Source organism: Phyllostomus hastatus, unplaced genomic scaffold (genome assembly GCF_019186645.2).
Source record: "Phyllostomus hastatus isolate PE091 unplaced genomic scaffold, TTU_PhHast_1.1 phas_scaffold_46, whole genome shotgun sequence".
NCBI lineage: Eukaryota > Metazoa > Chordata > Mammalia > Chiroptera > Phyllostomidae > Phyllostomus > Phyllostomus hastatus.
This window is the reverse complement of record NW_025334032.1, coordinates 21,222,368-21,239,685: the sequence shown is the minus strand read 5'-3', so window position 1 is coordinate 21,239,685 and position 17,318 is coordinate 21,222,368. Positions and strand designations below refer to the sequence as shown.

General features: G+C 44.2%; 1 protein-coding gene across 5 annotated transcripts in view; it reads left to right on the top strand.

Annotated features, from left to right (window-relative positions):
• Positions 1-12,046: 12,046 nt before the first annotated feature.
• The window catches only part of IKBKB (inhibitor of nuclear factor kappa B kinase subunit beta), a 50,223-nt gene continuing 44,951 nt past the window's right edge, over positions 12,047-17,318 (top strand). For 4 of the 5 annotated variants that reach the window (XM_045821453.1, XM_045821452.1, XM_045821451.1 and 1 more), the window contains exons 1-2: positions 12,047-12,180; positions 12,853-12,975. In XM_045821453.1, coding sequence (XP_045677409.1) covers positions 12,871-12,975 — 105 coding nt within the window. In that variant the 5' untranslated portion in view covers positions 12,047-12,180; positions 12,853-12,870. Of the gene's footprint in view, positions 12,181-12,259; positions 12,420-12,852; positions 12,976-17,318 lie in introns of all 5 variants that reach the window. The other variant, XM_045821450.1, reaches the window with a different exon arrangement.

Sequence of the window (17,318 nt, the reverse complement as noted above, 5' to 3'; positions counted from 1 at the left end):
TTAGGAAATAAAAATTGAAAAAAAAAAAACCAGTCCTGGTTCCTTGGTTAATAATTTTAAGAGCATCTGTAGTTGGACACATAATATCTGAGCTTTTAGAATTGCATGTGATATGGGATTTTGAAGGTACTGGAAAAATTAGGATATAGGTAGAAACTGGGTTGAACTCAGATGATGCGTTTTAATCATTGAGCATATCTGGTTTTATTAGCAGTTTCCCCACTAGGATGTTTTAATCTGACTTCAAGCCTGTATATCCTTTTGTCCATATAAATTCCCAAATTTCCTGCTATTTGGTGGCTATTTCTTGTAATCAGTTTTAGATTGCATTGATGATACATGAACATTTGCCATAAAATGTCTTTATTATTTTATTTTATTTGGGAGTTTTCTCATGCTTTGAGGTCATCTAGCCAAAATGTGGGAATCCAGGCCTATGCATTTGTCACATAAGTGGGGTAATTTTATTTGAATGGATTAATTGCTTAAAGGTTCAGAGTCTTCTAATCTGACCCTACTCAACACAGGCTAGTTACCTATCCTGATTAGAAGAAAATACTAAAACAGGGTCCATTCTGTTTCCCGTTTAGAAAATAAGGAGGCTGTGTCCTTGGCAGTCCCAGTGCAGTAGGCGTTGCACTTGGGACTGGACAGGTAGTGCCTGTAACACACAATGTCACAGATTATGTTCTGAGCAGTCAAGCCTGATTTAAGTGTGCCAAGTTCCTCCTACTACTCATCTTCTCTACTGCATTCCTGTGTTGGATTAACAATGATTAAAAAAATAATTTGTAATTAATTTTGTATGTTAAATTGTCAGCTATCAGTGAATTATCCAGTCATACCCAGGCACTTCCTGTCATTGGACCAGGAATTGGAAGGTAGTATCCAATTACTGGGCATCTGGAAAGCCCTGGCCAAAAGGGGTTTTTAGGCCCTTTGTTTAGAAATCATACTTTCTATGATTCTATACATGTGAGGAGCACCTGTCCACTTTCCCCTCAGTACTCGCAAAAAAGGGAGAGTATTGTGATTGGATGATACATGGGGTCTACAACTTCTGATTGGATGTCACATTGGGTCTACAACTTCTGATCTGCAGAAAGCAGCAAAGGAGGTTAAGATGCTCCAGTAGGGCTGACTAATTATGTTCACAAAGGCTCAGAGACAGGTCACTGGCCATCTGTCAGCAGTGCCCAGGGAGTCACCCTGCTCTGCAGGGCAGAAGCCTTGGGGTGACCAAGAATCACACAGGCAGGCAGAGAGTAGTGTGGGTTTTATCTGGATACCACTTGGCATGCATTTGACAGCAAAATAAAGAGAGAGTGAGACCCTGTCTCCAGGAATCCATAGTTGCATCTTACTGTAATCATAAAGTCAAGGACACTCCAACTCAGAGAGGAAGGGCAGCCCTTAGTTTCTCAGATACAAGAGCCTTCATCTGGAAAGTCCCTATAAAACATAAACATTCTGGAGAGCCATTTTGCAACAACTATTACAATATTTACATCTGCGTACTTTTTGAACTTGCAATTCCACTTCTAGAAATGTCTATGAAATTCTTGACATGTGTGCAAGAGACACATACAAGGATGTTTATTGCACCACAGCCGGAATAGCCAAAATTGGGAACAATCATCAATGGAGAAATGGTTAAGAAGTGATACATCCATCCAATGGGATACAAAGCTACTATGAAAAAGAACAAGAACTGACACAGAGAAATTTTCAAGACATAGCATGAAGTGGAAAAATTGCAGAAGAGCTTAGCTCTGTGAGTGGCCTTGTGGAAGATTTCACTTTCTGTATTATAAACTTCTGTATTGCTCTGGTTTTTTCCTCTCTGAGATATATTGTTTTGCATTTAAAATGTATTTAAATAGGAAATGTACACATAATAAAAAGTATACATGGGGATCCAGTGAGATTTACAAAGCCCCTAGCACAGATCAGCCATGGTGTGATGCTCGCTAAATGTAAGTTCTGCAGTATCAGCAAACATCTAGGGGCCATAAGACACCTTCTTGAGCTTTTTGCAGAAAACCACAGCATTTCAGTGAGGAGGGCCAGTGGAAAAGTTTCTTCAGCAGCTTTTCCGCCCTCTGACTGTCCCTTCATAGTAATTTCAAGTTTCCTGTTTAAGGAAGATGAACTGTTGATACCATCAGTAGTCTTGCCGGTCATTTTTTGCCAGACAGCTGATCGGTGAATATCAGATACTGGTGAAGTAAGATGAAGGATGTTCCCTGGGAAGCACTGATCTTACCTAGAGTTCCACCTTACTGCCCCTTTCACTGATACCTCGGGTCTTCATGCCCACCTGCCACAATGTGATAAGACTCTAGTGGGCTGGGTAGGCCTCTTTTTAAGGAATTCAGATCTCCTCTCCAAATATGAATCGTGAGACAGGTAAGGGAAGGAGCATATTTTACTAATGGAAAAAGGATTCTGCTTTACTAGATCTCTGGAGTTTCCTTCAAAAGAGGCTCTCTGGTTCATTTGAGAAAGGATTCACTTTAGAAAAATTGAAAAATTGATAATAAAGCCAAATATGCTCAACTTCTCAGAAACATTTATCACATAGAGCAGCAAATATTTCTATTAAACTGGGACTATCTAAAATTAACAAGACTAATCAGCAGCAGGACCTTCAATAGTTGCAGGAGAAATGTATTACTCTTCTGAGTCCTGGTAAGACATGGGAACTTCCTAAGCCCTGCTGTAAGGCCACGAAGGCCACGCCTGCAAAAAAGGCCCCGGAGAGCGATGGAGAGGTTGGTGCCGGTCTCCGTATTCTACTAACTTCTCTGCAGCCTGGTATGAGTTGCTTCACCTCCTTTGCATTTCCTTGTTAGCAGTGATGGAGAAATATTTTTCTCCCTGAATTATTTTGAGGTTCAAATGAGACCATGAATCATCTCCCAGATCTTAAAAACATATTATGAAACTACAATCATTAAAATAATTTTTTCATAGAAAAGAAAGCTGAATTAAACAAAATAGAATGCAGACATAGATTCAAAACAAATGAGAATTAATTTTCTGATAAAGGTGGCATATCTATGCAGTGAGAAATCAGATGAATTTTTAAATAAATGGCTTTAACAAGAAGTTGGCCCCTGGGTGGGCGTGGGGGGGACAGTGCTGAATTCCTATCTCTGTACTCACCCAAAACCAATGCTAAATGGATCATTAAACCTAAAAAAAGAAAATATATAACTACAAAGAGAAAATGTGAGTGAAATTTATATAATCTTGTATTAGGGAAGCCTTGTCTAATCAGAATATAAAGCCTGGAAGCCACAAAATATCAAATAAATGTTTAAAATTTTTTCATGGCCAAAAAAACAACAATATACTAAGCATTGTCAGAAAATAAATTGGGAAGCTTTTTATCATAAAGGCTAATGTTTTTAATTAACAAGGGAGGTATATATAAATAAGAATAGAGAGAATGTATATTTATGAGATAAAGACTTGACCAGGCAGTATGAAGTACAAGTGGTCATAAACCAATGAAAGAGATTCCACATCACTTGTAACACAAGAAATGCATTTAAATACATAATTAAATTGACAAAAAATTAAAATTCTGGTAGTATTTAGACTTAGCAAGATTTGGGTTAAAAGATACTCTTGTACATCCCTAATGGGAATATATGTGAATCAGGACAATTTTCTAATCTTTCCAAAGGATAGTCAGAAACATCTATTGCATTTTTATTTTCTGTTTTAAATTTTTTGTTTTTTCTTCCTTTTTTTAATCTATCATATTTTTTAAAGAGTTCATTTATTTATTTTTAGAGAGGGAAGGGAGGGAGAAAGAGAGAGAGAAACATCAATGTGCAGTTGCTGGGGGTCATGGCCTGCAACCCAGGCATGTAACCTGACTGGGAATCGAACCTGCGACACTTTGATTCGCAGCCCGTGCTCAATCCACTGAGCTACACCAGCCAGGACTACCTATTGCATTTTTAAATGCACAAACCTGATCCAGCATTTATTTCACTGCTAGAGATTTGCTCTACAGATATCGTTCCAATGTAAGCAGAGATGTATGTGCAAGAATATTCACAGCAGTGCATTTGTGTAAGAGCAAAAAACTGATAAACATTCTAAACCTCCATTACCTGGTTGTTCTATAAATCATGTTACATACATAGAATAGAATAATACGCAGCTGATAAATCAGTCAGGTGAAAGTGTGTGTGCTTGGTTTCCAAATACCATTCTCCATTAAAAAGAACCAGGACTCCTTTGAGGAAAGGCTGATTCCAGGGCTGTAACATAGAAAGTGTAAGATGATCATGGAATATCTTGTACCAGAATGTAAGGAAGTACTCACAGAATCATGGGGACATGCCAAAGGGACACAGGTGCCAGCTTGAGGTGACTTTCCCTGGCCCTCTGAATTAAACTGAGCATGAAAATACTTAAAAAAACAGCATTCGGTTATAGCTCATTGAATAAAATAAGAATCTAAGAGTTTATACTATTGTAACAAATGTATAAATAAATAGCAGAGAAGCGAAAGCCATTCTTCGCAGCAGAATACCAGCTTAAAAAGAATCAACTTCTTATAGTAGAATACCAACTATGAGAAATGATAGAAAATCATCAATGAATGCAGGAAAAAAGGTGAGAAGAGGCATGGTCCAGACACCAAGACCCAATTTTGGTGATGCGGCAGCCCTGAGAGTCGCAAGCAGACTCTTGCAGAAGGTGAGGTTGGGACTGGCAGATAGGTGGGGCAGACGCCCACGATGAGGGGAAGTGTGGACAGCAAGCAGCCTGGGCTCAGGATGGATTTGGGTCTGACCTTGAATTGCAGCACAAGTCAAGGCCTTTGCATCAAGTTGCCAACTCCACTGGCTACGTGGCCTCTCCCACCCCTCCTCCCTCCTGACTGTGCACTGGTTTTTCCCCTTTCTCTCTGTTCCTCATTCTTGGCAGGACCTCTGAAATCTCATGATTAGCCGCCCTTCCCGCCTTGGCTAGCTCAGCCCGAGCTATTCTAGAGCTGCTGACCCCCACAGTTCCAGTCTGGCAGTCATTGGGTCATTTTCAACCTCTGACTCCTCAGCATGAAAAATCAAAGCCAGCCCAACAGTCTGGCCACACCTTAGCAGTTTTCTAGAAATGACGGCTAAGAAATTAAATTAAAATAGCCAAACTACAGAACAAAAGTGACTGTGGATCAGTGGTTGCCAGGAACTTGGGGGGTGGGGTCAGTAGGTGGGGGAGGGGCTGATGGCAAGAGGACAGGAGGGAACCGTTTGGAGTGATAGAACCTATATGCAGTTGTAAAATAACTCATTAAATTGTACATTTAGAATTGGTAAATTTTATTTTGTGTAAGTCGTACATATATAAACCTGATTTTTTTAAATGATCAAAGTGAAGTAGAGACATTATCTATGTATGTAAATCATCTGACACCCTCTGGTAATAAAATGAGTAAGGGTTCTACAGTTTTATCCCCTGTAAGAAGCCATTTTGCCATTTTTGCCCACTTTGCAGACCATCTACCGGACTAGTGTAAACTGACTCAGATTGGCAGTTTGTAGTAATAACAGAAGCATCAGAGAAGAACAACAATGTTTTTAGGAACAAATATGGTCTGTACATTTCTCTACCTTCTAAAGGGAAGCATACTTTATGTGAAATCACTACAGGGGCCTTCTTCTTACAGAGGGTGGTGGCTGGACAGGGACAGAGAAAGAAATTAGATGTAGCATAGCCTGTTTTAACGCAGAGCTTGCTCACGCAGAGGGGTGACCCTCAAGGGGTCACACAGGGTCTGGAGGAGGTCCTGTCAGCCTGAGAAGCCACAGCTTGTGAACGGCGAGTGGGCCATCAGAAGGAAACCGGGGCAGGCATCGGGACTCAGTCTAAGACTTGAGAAATAGGAGTGGAAGAGAGGCCGCTGTGCCTCCTCAGAGCCCCTGGCTGCACAGGCCCTTCCAAGACCAGAAGCTGGGGCTTGTGGCCGAGGAGGGCTGGCTTTTCTGCATGAGCAATTGGGAGTGAGCTAGTTCTCTGCTGAGAGCAGAAGACCCAAGAACTGTGCAGCAGCAGGGAGAACTGGGTGGGATTTTGGACCCAGATGGTAGAAATGGAAACTTCTGAAGAGAAGTTCTCCGATGTTTAATTTTAAATTGCCTTCAGCACTGTGATGTGAATCCCTCCATCTCTGAAAATCTTTGGTGAGTTCTGTGAAAAAGCAAGTCCTTTTTCGGATGATCTTTTGGATGAATTTGGGGGAAAGGGGTTGTTACAGAACACAACAAGGGGGGCCTGAAACAATATACTATTATTGAAAGAAGGCCCCAGGTCCGTTATGTCCACCACCCTAGGAAAGACGTTTCTCAATGCCAGAGATTCGTGAAAAGAAAAGGAAATGTTTATTTAATGCTATACTAACTTAAAGTAGTGACCTAATGTCTTTATCAAAAATCCCAAAGTCCCCCAAAACACCCACAAACACAATCACAGTCCTTCCTTCCTTCCCCCTTTGCCCAGTCCAGAGTACCGTATCTCAGGAAAGGAAAACGAAGTCCATGGCTCAGACAGTCCTCTGGTTCTTAGTTAGTCCTCCATCTCGACTGGGAGACCTCCCTGGGTTCCCGGCACCCTCGGCTGAGTTGCCGGGATCTCTGCTAAAACCAGGTAGTGGTTCCCCTTCTAAAGCTGTGGGGGTCCCCACTCTGTCCAGGCCTCGTGGTTCTCTCTCTCAGGGCTGCGGGAAGGGGAGAGTCCCCACTCTGCCAAAGCCGCGTGGTTCTCCCTCCCAGGGCTGTGCATGGCTCTCCTTCCTAAAGCAGCACGATTCTCTCTCTTCTGGGATGCGCATGGTTCTCTCTTCAATGGCCGCCACGTCTGGGTTTTAAATCCCCGCGGCCAATCTTCCTCTGCAGCCTCATCTCCGACTCCTCCCACACTCGGCTTCACATGCCAGAACTCGTATCCTTCCAGGTTTACTGGGCTGCCATCATGAGTCTGGGCAGGTGTGGCCCCATGTCCTGGAGCCAATCTTCTCCGAGCTCCCACGCAGGCGCAGGCGCTGTAGCTTGGGGGATCTGCCCCCAGTCATGTCTTGGTGGGGAAGTTACTTCCATTCCCCTGGCTCAGAGATGATGACAGCTATTTAACATATCTAAGCGACCAGCCAAAGGCTATAGATATGTTAAATGACCACGCCAGAGGGTAGCTGCAAGGCTGTTGCTATGCAAAACAGCTCTCAATGGCCTTGCTTCATTTGTCCCTTCCCCCAACCCACACCGTAGGGTGGGGGGTGGTGGTGGAGACATCTTAAAATCTCCTGGACACCTTAAGCTCTGGACCCCATTTCAAATGCCTATTTGGGGTCCCCCCTCTTGGCTGCACCCTGTAACAGGGTGACTTCCACGAGGGGCAGAGAACCAGATCCACAAGCCCAGGATGGCAAAATGACCCATCAACTGATCAAATTCCTCAAATAATTATAAAGCTCCTACTGTGTGGCCATAAATGTTTGTTGTTGTGATGATGATGATGATGATGATGATGATGATGATGATGATCTTGTGGCCTGCACCCAAGTAAGTGATGCAAGTTCAGAGGGAGACAGAATAGGCAGATGGGAAGCTAACGGTAGTGGGAGAGGCAACCAATAAACAATGAACTAATATTGTATTAAAATCCGTGATGGCCCCCTTTCCACAGCTGCCATTAATGTGTTGGGTCCTTCCAAGGAAGTTATGGCTGCTTTGGGGAGAGACCTTCTTCACCCAGCAAGCAGCACCAGGCCTGAGAACCACCAGCCCAGCATTTGCCTGCACCTGGGCATCCATCTCTGGAGTAGCCTGTATCTTCTGGTCCTCAGACTGCAGACAATGAGGTGACAGTCACAAAGGATAAGCTCAATGCCCTCTTTACAGCAGCTGCTGTAAATGTTGAACCTTTGCAGATGCCCTGGTCTGCATTCAACATTGGGAGGAGCCTCATCTATAAGTTAAGGGCCAGTGGCCTTGCCCAGCAAGAGATCCTGCCCCCTCCAGCACCAGCACAGTGGTCCCTGGTGGGGAGGGGGCAGGAGAAGAGAGAAATGAGAGTGGAAGCACAGCAGGAAGAATCTGAGGGGTTCTTCCTTCAGGAGGAATTTCTTTTTTTTGAATTTGAATTTACTGGAATAAAAATGTGTGTACATAAATAGAGGGAAGAATATAAGCTATCATTTCCCCCACAACCTATCATTTCTCCAGGGAAGGTTACTGAGAACCCCAAATCCTCAGCTTTCAGTGTTTCACTCAAGGTTTGAGGCATGATGACCTGGATGGTCCTCTAAAGTTTCCTGGTTCCTGTCAAGTTTCACCATTGGCCCAGGTCTCGTTCACAGAGACAAAAACTAGCCTCATTTTCTTCCCTTCCTCATCTGTAGTCAGTGATACGCTGAGCCCTGAAGGGTCTGGACCAAAATTTATTCCCTCCATCAGCCTCCACAAGTCTACAACCCCATCTCCCACCAGCTTCCCTAGAGGAAAGGTGGGTTTTTTGGTGTTTTCCAACTAAATGAGCTTACTAACTTTCCTGGAGAAAGAATTTTTTTTTAAGGAGCAGTCTGACTTGCAAAGTCTTCTCTCTGCAGGGCTAGGATAAAAAAAAAACTTGGCAGGATAATGAACGAGTTGCTGAAATGACTGAATCAGAGCTGACTCTGGGGGCTGGGGGGTTGGAGAAATCCTCCCTATCCTGAGTGGTCTGTTTTATTGCCTTTCTATCTTTTAAGCTGGCTTCTCTTACTATGACTCATCTTGCAGATTCTTCAGAAAACAATTCTTTCCTCACTCAAAGGAGCTCAGTGTTGATTTGCCTGGATGTTGTTAGGTGAGAGAGCAGGGTTTTGTCAAATAATGACGCAAAAAGACCGAGTAAGTGGATAGATATTTTTTATTTACCCTGGGAAGATTTCATTTTAAAATGAATGCTTCAAAACTTTGTCCTTATCACAAATACCTTACTGCCTCTATTGCAGAACTAATTAGCACCGTTTTTTTTTAAATTGCTTTGTCCTTTTCTCCTGTTCTTTGATGGCTCTCTGTGAGTCTTATGTCCCCAGTAAGATTCTACGTGTCTCTGGAGAAGAGTTACATTGCTAGATCCCCTAGGTCAGCAGTGCCCAGGGCTGTGGGAGGCACTCTGGGTGCTCAGTATTTCTCCGTTATCCTATAGTCACTGCTGAATAGCATGATCAGCCTCAAAACAGGGAAAAGAAATATTTCTCTGCTCCATTTGAAAATATATACTTTTATAAACAGTCTGCTCACATCTCTAGAGCAGAATAGAGACCAGCTGTAGACAGTGGACATGTCTTATCTGGAGGGAAAACAGGAAGTAAGCTGATAAATATCTTGGGACATTATGAAACCCAGAGACACCTTCCGGGGCCATCATTAAGGTTTTAAAAATAATTTAGTAATATATGGCTTATCAGAGAGATTTATGTTCAGTTGAAAACCAAATTATTTTTGCCCTGGCTGGTGTAGCTAAGTGGATTGAGTGCTGGCCTGCGAATCAAAGGGTCTCGGGTTTGATTCCCAGGCAGGGTCCATGCCTGGGCTGCAGGCCAGGTTTCCAGTTGGGGACACACAAGAAGCAACTACACATTGATGTTTCTCTCCTTCTCTTCCTTCCTCCCTTCCCTTCTCTCTACAAATAAATAAATATATATTTTTTAGAGAAACAAGCTATTTTTAGCTGAACAATGAGAACTCTTAAATTATAGTAGTACAGAGTAAACCTTCAGCGTCTCAGTTGTCAGTGGATGTCTCCCTATGTTTTCTCAGGGACAGTGATTTTCAGAGGGGACAGGATTAAAGAGAAATCTTTTATGATGTCATACAGGAAATTGACTCTACAGAGGGCCTAGCACAATAAGAGCTCAATAAATGTTTTATTTTAAAAAGTTTATTTATTAAGCAAACACATATTGCTTTACAACTATTTACCCATGTTCCTTTCTCTTCCTGCCTTGAGGCTGAGTGTTCTATTTCACAGAGACTATAGAGTAAATCGGGAAATACTGAGCTGCCCAGGGTGCCGAGGGTGGTCCTGGGTGCTGCTGACCCATCTGTTTGGGCTGACATAGTTCCCAAGAGTTAGCTAACGTCAGCCTCTGGGCTCTGGTCAGGCAGGTGTGTCCTCTGTGTCAGGCACGGCTCTACCATGACCTCATCTGTCCTTCATAACAACCCTGCTGGCGCCTCTTTTCTCTGACTTGTGTGCCCTATCTTCCTGCTGCTCTTAGGCTGAACCAGACGAAACTGCTGATCTTTGTCGCTGATATTACAACTGTTTTTGAGTTACAAAAATGACAGTTTCATGCAATTCCACCTCATATTGCCCACACTTTAAAGAAGAAAAATGGATGCTTGCACTGGTTAAGTAAGTGGCCCTGGATTCTCTAAGGCAGTCCGTCAATAGCAGTAGCTGCTTCAAAATCCAGCTGGCCTTCTGAACTTCTTAGGATGCCACTATTAACCAAATATTAAGAGCATGGACCCAAGAAACAGCTGCCTGAGTTTCAATATGAGATCATCAACTTACTAGCCTGTGACTTTGGGATAAAGACTTTTCTGGAGCATTTTAGATGTTGTTCCCCAGCATATGTTATCATTTTGGTTAAACAACAACAACAACAACTCTGCCCTGGCTGGTGTGGCTCACTGGATTGAGGGCCCACCTGCAAACCAAAAGGTCACTGATTTGATTCTCAGTCAGGACACATGCCTTGGGTTGCGAGCCAGATCCCCAGTAGGGGGCATGCGAGAGGTAACCACACATTGATGTTTCTCTCCTCTTCTCCCTCCTTGCCCCTATCTAGAAATAAATAAATAAAATCTTTTAACCACCCCCTAAACTCTTATAAAATTAAAAAAATAACTGGCAGGGTAGCTCAGTTGGTTACAGCATTGTCCTGATACACTAAGGTTGCAGGTTCGATTTCAGGCAGGGAGGGGCACATAAAAGAATCAACCAATGAATGCATAAATAAGTGGAAAAACAAATCGATGTTTGTCTCTCTCTCCTTTCTTCTCTCTTTAAATATCAATACATAAAAAAAATAAAAAAGACTTTTCCTCTTTGTGCTTCAGTTGTCTCATCTGTAATATGGAGACGATAATAATAACTCAGTATTGTTCAGTTTGTAGGGTTGCCTTGAAGATTGAATGAAGAAACTCAAATACACAGTTTAGAAAGTGCCTGACACTTAGTAAGCACTCTATAAATGCAGCTATTATTATTTCTGATTTCCTTTAATATTTTCCCCTGCTTTAGTAAATATACCAACACACACAACTCCTTTGTCTGCTAATATGTGCCACAGACGGAGAAACTATTGTAAAAGACCTTATTCTAATATCAAGTAGGTAGGAAATGGAGGATAAACCTCAGGGTTGAGAGCCTCTCAATTTCTCTGCGTCACTGGGCTTGAGGCTGCACTTCAGTGCTACACTACAGATTTTTTCCCTTTCCTTTACTTTTTTAAAAGAGGGGAGTGGAGGCTGTCACTTCTAAGTACAGTTGTGGTTTATCATTCTTAATACCAAGCCAAAGAACCTCCAGACCCGAGGAGCACAGCGTGAGCACAGGAGGCCAGTGGCAATTCTTGTAAATAGTCCCTACATCAATCCTAGCGGGGGCGCGGGAAATTCCACCTAGTTAGAAGTCTAGGAAGCAAGGTCAAGTTCACCCTAGGAGGGCTGCGGTGAGGAAATCCCCGTCACGCCTTATCCTGAAAACCTGCTTCAGGTAGAACTTACTAAAGAGAACTCTGGCGTATTAGGACTTGTTTTAGGACTATTCTCTATCTCTGAGAACACAGCATGTTCAATTTCAAATAACACTGTCTAGATGCCACACGCATCCCTCCCAGTGTCACCTGAGCGCCGGGCCCCCGGTGTTGCCGGAACGCTGTCCGCAAGCACCAGCAGTGGCCTGGGCCAGCATTCCCTGCGGCCCCTTTAAGAGCGGACGGGAGGCCCACGTGATCCGTGACGACGGAGCAGGAAGTGTTTGAGGAAGCGGCGCTCGGCTGGCAGGTTTAAGATTCCCGCATTTTAATGTATTCGGGGTGGTACCAGAGCCCCCAGTTTTGCCGCCCTAGGCCCCGCACCCCGCGTCCCGTGTCCCCGCCGACAGGTGAGTCCTCCGGCGGGCGTGGGCCACCGGGCGCCGGGGCCCCGGTGCCACCTGCGAACCCCTTGTGTCCTTTGCCCAGGCGTGCTTGCACCTCCCGCCTTACTTGAGGCTCCTGAAGAAAGTTCTGTCGAGTTTAAAAGCCAGGGGGTTCTGGGCGAGAAAGCGTTTCTCATGCAGTTGGAATGGGGAGGCCCAGGAGAACAGCCCAAGCTGGGGCGGTTCCAGGTGGCTGCTTCCAGGTGGGTGGCTTTGGGAGAGAGCTGTGATTCATTGGGATTGTGTGAAGACACACGTGACCGTGGGGAAAGTCAAAGAGATTCTGCCCCTGCCACCGTGGGCAGAGTGGCCGTGCAGGGCGCCCCTTGCTGAAGTCCAGGCTGGGGATCCCTTTTTCAGGTCCTGGGGTGTGGGGCATCATCTCCTTGAGTGACTTTCCTCCCTGCTCGCTTGCACAATGCCTGCGGTGGGGGTGGGGGAAAGTGATTAAGGTAAAAGTTTGTTACCAAAACCAAAATACAAACCAAACTTTCCTTTCATATGAAACGAAAACCAGCTCAGTTTTTTCTTCTCTTACACCGAAGGGCTATAATGTCTGTTACCTTCTTCCATCTCCTTGAGTTCCATTTTTTTCTTAACCATAACCTTTTGTCCCCCACCCCAAATTGCTTACAGAGTTAGCACGGCATCAGTATGAGCTGGTCACCTTCCCTGCCAACTCAGACATGTGGGGCCTGGGAAATGAAAGAACGACTTGGGACAGGGGGATTTGGAAACGTCATCCGATGGCACAATCAGGTAGGGGCTCCGTGCAGCTGGGAGGAGCCACGGGCCGGCGGGGGTGGGGGCTGGGGAAGACAGGCCCTCCCTCTCACTGCCTGTGTCCTACAAGGTGCCAGTTGGGTGAATGGGGCTCACCGTTGTCTTGGGCTTCTTGGAAGAGGGTGAGAAAGGGAGACTGAGAAGGGGGACTTCAGGGCCGCTGAGCTGACTCTAGGTTAGTGGTCTCCAAGCTTTATTGACTATGTCACCTAAATGAATAGTAAATATATTTTGAGCTTTTCAGCCTCAATTATATATATTTTAAATTACAATATGTACCTATGGGGAACACTAGACTATCATGTACTAAATACATTATGAACTAATACATCACATATTATAAAACATGTAAGTAGAAGAATTTAAAAGATGGGGGTAAGGAAATATTTTTAAATGTCTTCCCAGTATCGTTTGCAATTCTTCACAACACAACAGACACAGATGGATGTGAAAGTGAGAGTTGTCGTTAAGGATCTTGGGTGAAAATCCATATTTGAAATAATTTTTATAATTTTGAATTATTTGGACTGATTTCTTTTTAGATCTGATTAGTACCTCATTATCTTTATTCCTTACATAGTTGACATGAGTTTCTCACACTAGAAGTATTAGTTCTTCCATCTTTCTGTTCGTGTAGGCGTTACACATACTGAAATTCTCTGCAGGGATCTTTTTAAGCCACTCAACCATTTCATGAGAGTTATTAAAAATTATGGAATGGAACCCATAATTCTAACTAAGCAGAGCATATGTAACCTGCAACTTGTTCCCTTAGGCCCCTGTCCACCCCTGCCTATGAAATGCCCTTTTTCCTCAGGATACCTCGAGTATCAGAAGTGGCAAGTGACCTTTTGACAGATGGTCAGAGGAGAGTGCCATATAGTTAATATCGGAAAAGCTTAACTTCTTTTTTCATTTTTTTGGATTCTAGTCTTGGGTAACCCGTGGGTGCATATACTCAATTTGGAGACCACTGCTCTAGGGAACCCTCACTCACCAAATAGGTAAATTAGTTTCCTAATCCAAAATTCAGACCCACTGAAGTCCTTGAAGGAACTGCTTTTTAGTCAAGGGCTGCTGAGCACCTTTTTGGACTGAAGGGGTGGCAAATTGTGTACCCCTTCCCAGAGCCTGGCTGCAGCGGGCAGGGAGAGTTATCAAGGCCATAGGCTAGCCAGTACTCTGCTCTGCACTGCAGTAACGTTCTCACACCGACTGGTAAACTGGGTTCCAGCAAACCCCACACCTGGCTAAGGGGGACTTTGTAATATCACTGACTCAAATTCTGGTCAGAGTATAACCAGGGGCCCAGCATTGCAACAGAAGAGCTAGATCATTCTATAGCCCCACATGTACCTGGCCTGGGCTGCTTCTAAACAAGCCAGGGCTTTTAGAGTCTTGACTATGGCGAACATCTTGCTGCCCTGAACTAGAGACATCTTAGTTTCTTTCGAAAGACTTTTTGTGCAGATGTGCTGCTTGTCCATCATCTCTAGCTCAAAATGCCCTCTATCTGTTCTCTGGGTGTAAAAAGCTATTGTCAGATTGAATTTTATTTCTGGCTTCATATACATGGGCCTAAGAGTGTGTGTGTGTGTGTGTGTGTGTGTGTGTGTGTATTACTCTTCTAGAATTACTAGTTTCAAGTTCCTTTCCTTGCTGAAAAGCCTTAACTTGTTTTTCATTTTTAAAAAAGCCAAAAGCCAGACTCCTCCCCATCCTGCCACTTGAGGCCCCTCCGAGTCTGGCCTCCCCCTGTCTTTCCAGCATTACTGCCCGTTGTTGGCTCCCAGCAGGTTAGTGGGCTGAGCCTGCTCCAGGTCAAGTCTCTCTCTCCTGGACAGCTTTCTCTAAATTACACCCATTGTTCCAGGATGAGCTCTAGACCATCTCCTCCGTAAACCCACTGTGGACTCCTTAATTCTGTGGGAACTGGTTCTCCCATTGAATGCCTTCAGCTCTCTTGTTTGGCATGCTTCATAAAATGCCTTTTTGTCTGTGTATGGGAGTATGTCTCATCAAGGCCCTGAGTTCCTGGTCAGCCAGGGCTCTGTCTGGCTTTGGGTTTCTTTCAGGGGCCCCATAGCTGCTCTCTTTATGTTATACGTGTACTAGCTGCACAAAATCGTTCATTTAGTCAGTCCATAAGTACTGTCTATTAGGGATACCATGGTGATTAAAACCCCTTTGGGTTTTGATAAAGATGTTTTTGGAAAAGGGAGCCATTAATCAATAATTATAAATGTAAACTCCCAGCTGTGGTAAGGGTGACACCGGAGAGGGACTCAGTGCAATGAGACCTGATTCCAGGGGTCGGGGAAGGCTTTCCGGAGGAAGGGGCACTGTGGCAGAGACCTGAAGGGTTGATAGAAGTTATCTGGGCCGAAAATGTAGGAAGAGAGCTCCAGGCTGAGCGAAGCAGCCTGTTCTGAGGCCCTGGGAAGGGGTCGGTCAAGGCAAGCTGGTGGGACTGAAAAGCCAGTGGGACTGAAAGGGAGGGTGACAGGGAGCCAGGTGCCAGGGAGGCTGAAGTGTAGAAGGTGAGAATCAGACACTGGTGAGGACGTTTTGCTTTGATCCAAAGAGCAATAGGAGGCTGGCAAAGGGAGTCCACTCTGACTGCAGGAACAGATTGGAAGGGGCCCAAGCAGTGGTATGCTGGGAAATGAGCTCTCAAAAAAAAGAAAAAGAAAAAAAAAAGCCCTGATTGGTAGTGGTTCGCAGTCTCCACAGAGTAACTACTCTCTCCATGGCTATTTCAAGACAGTGAGAGTTTAACAACCAGTTCTCACTGAATTCCTAAATATTGAACAGTCAGGCCTGAGGACCTGGTACTAGGACCCCACTGACACTGCTGTGTCACGTGGGGACCCCAGTTGTGAGGCTTGTGAAGTAGTCCAGGTGAGAGACTGGACAGGGCTGATGGTGGTGGAGATGGAGAGCAGTGGGCAGATTAAAGAGCTATTTTAGGAGTAAAATTGACGGGACACAGTAGTGGAATAGAAAGTGGAGGGGCTGAGGGAGTGGGAGGAGTTGAGTGTTCACAAATACTTAGTGAATGCTTGCTGACGGCCCAGCTGGGCCCAGGAAGCCCTCCACCATCCTCCTGGGTTCATCTGGAGACACCTGTAGAGCTGCTTTAGGTGCTTAGAGGAGGCTCTTTAATCAGAGATCAGGGTCAGAACATAAGCGGTGTTTTGTCTGAAGAAAGCAACTGGGTTAGAGTGGTACCAATTTACTTAACTCCAGTCAAATATAATGATTATATGGAACATAACCATGCATGTTTTCCTAATATTCCAAGTACTTCATCTTGTCTGCAAAAGAGAGATGACTTTTAAAAAAAATTATTTATTTAGAGATTTTATTTATTTTTAGAGAGAGGGAAGGAAGTGAGAAAGAGAGGGAGAGAAGCATCAGTGTGTGGTTGCCTCTCATGTGGCCCCCACTGGGGACCTGGCCCACAATCCAGGTATGTGCCCTGACTGGGAATCAAACTGGCGATCCTTTGGTTCATAGCCCGAAAAGAGAGGCTTTTTTTTTTATCACAAGAGAAATTGCATAAAAGAGCCTAAGCATTGATATCCTCAGTCAGATAAGTGATGCCTAATAATAGACCCATCGTTTATTGAGAACCTACTGCAAGCCAGCACTGGGCGAGGTATTGTACATGCTTTATCTCCAGTCTGCACAGTAACGTTAGGTAGAAGTGCTGAGTGCTGTGCTACTGTCTTTAATTCCATTTTATAGCTGAGGAAACTGAAACGATAGCTGAGAGGTTAAGTCATTTACTCTGAGGCTAAGCTAGTAAGTGAAGGAGTTGAAATCTGAATCTAGATCTGGTTGAATCTCAGCCTCATGCTTTCCTCACTGTGGCTTCTGTGTGGCAAGGGAATCCAGGGTGGGGGACACCCCTAGGACATTATCAGTTCTCCACAGCCAGTCTAAACCATTTTGAAGCACTAAGGAGAAAACTCCCTTTTGGAGGACAAAAATATATGTCTTCCTTGTTTAACAGAGAACCGTAAAAGGCTGTTTCTCTGTGAGGAAGGGCAGTGTATCCAGGACCCACCCTTGTTTCCCTGAGGTTCTTTATTCCTATCACGCGTAGACCTTGACAGTCCTTGCGGTACTCCCTTGAATCTTCAGCCCAAGGGTCAGTACAGCCTAGAGAGACTGATAATTTCAATAAGATCTTTGTTGAATACAAAGGAAGAAGAAAAGGAGATGAACCTGAGTGACCTCAGCCTGCAGCACCTTGTGGGGAAAAAGGAAAAAAAAAAACGTATTACTCGCAGTCACATAATGCTGGGTTCAAA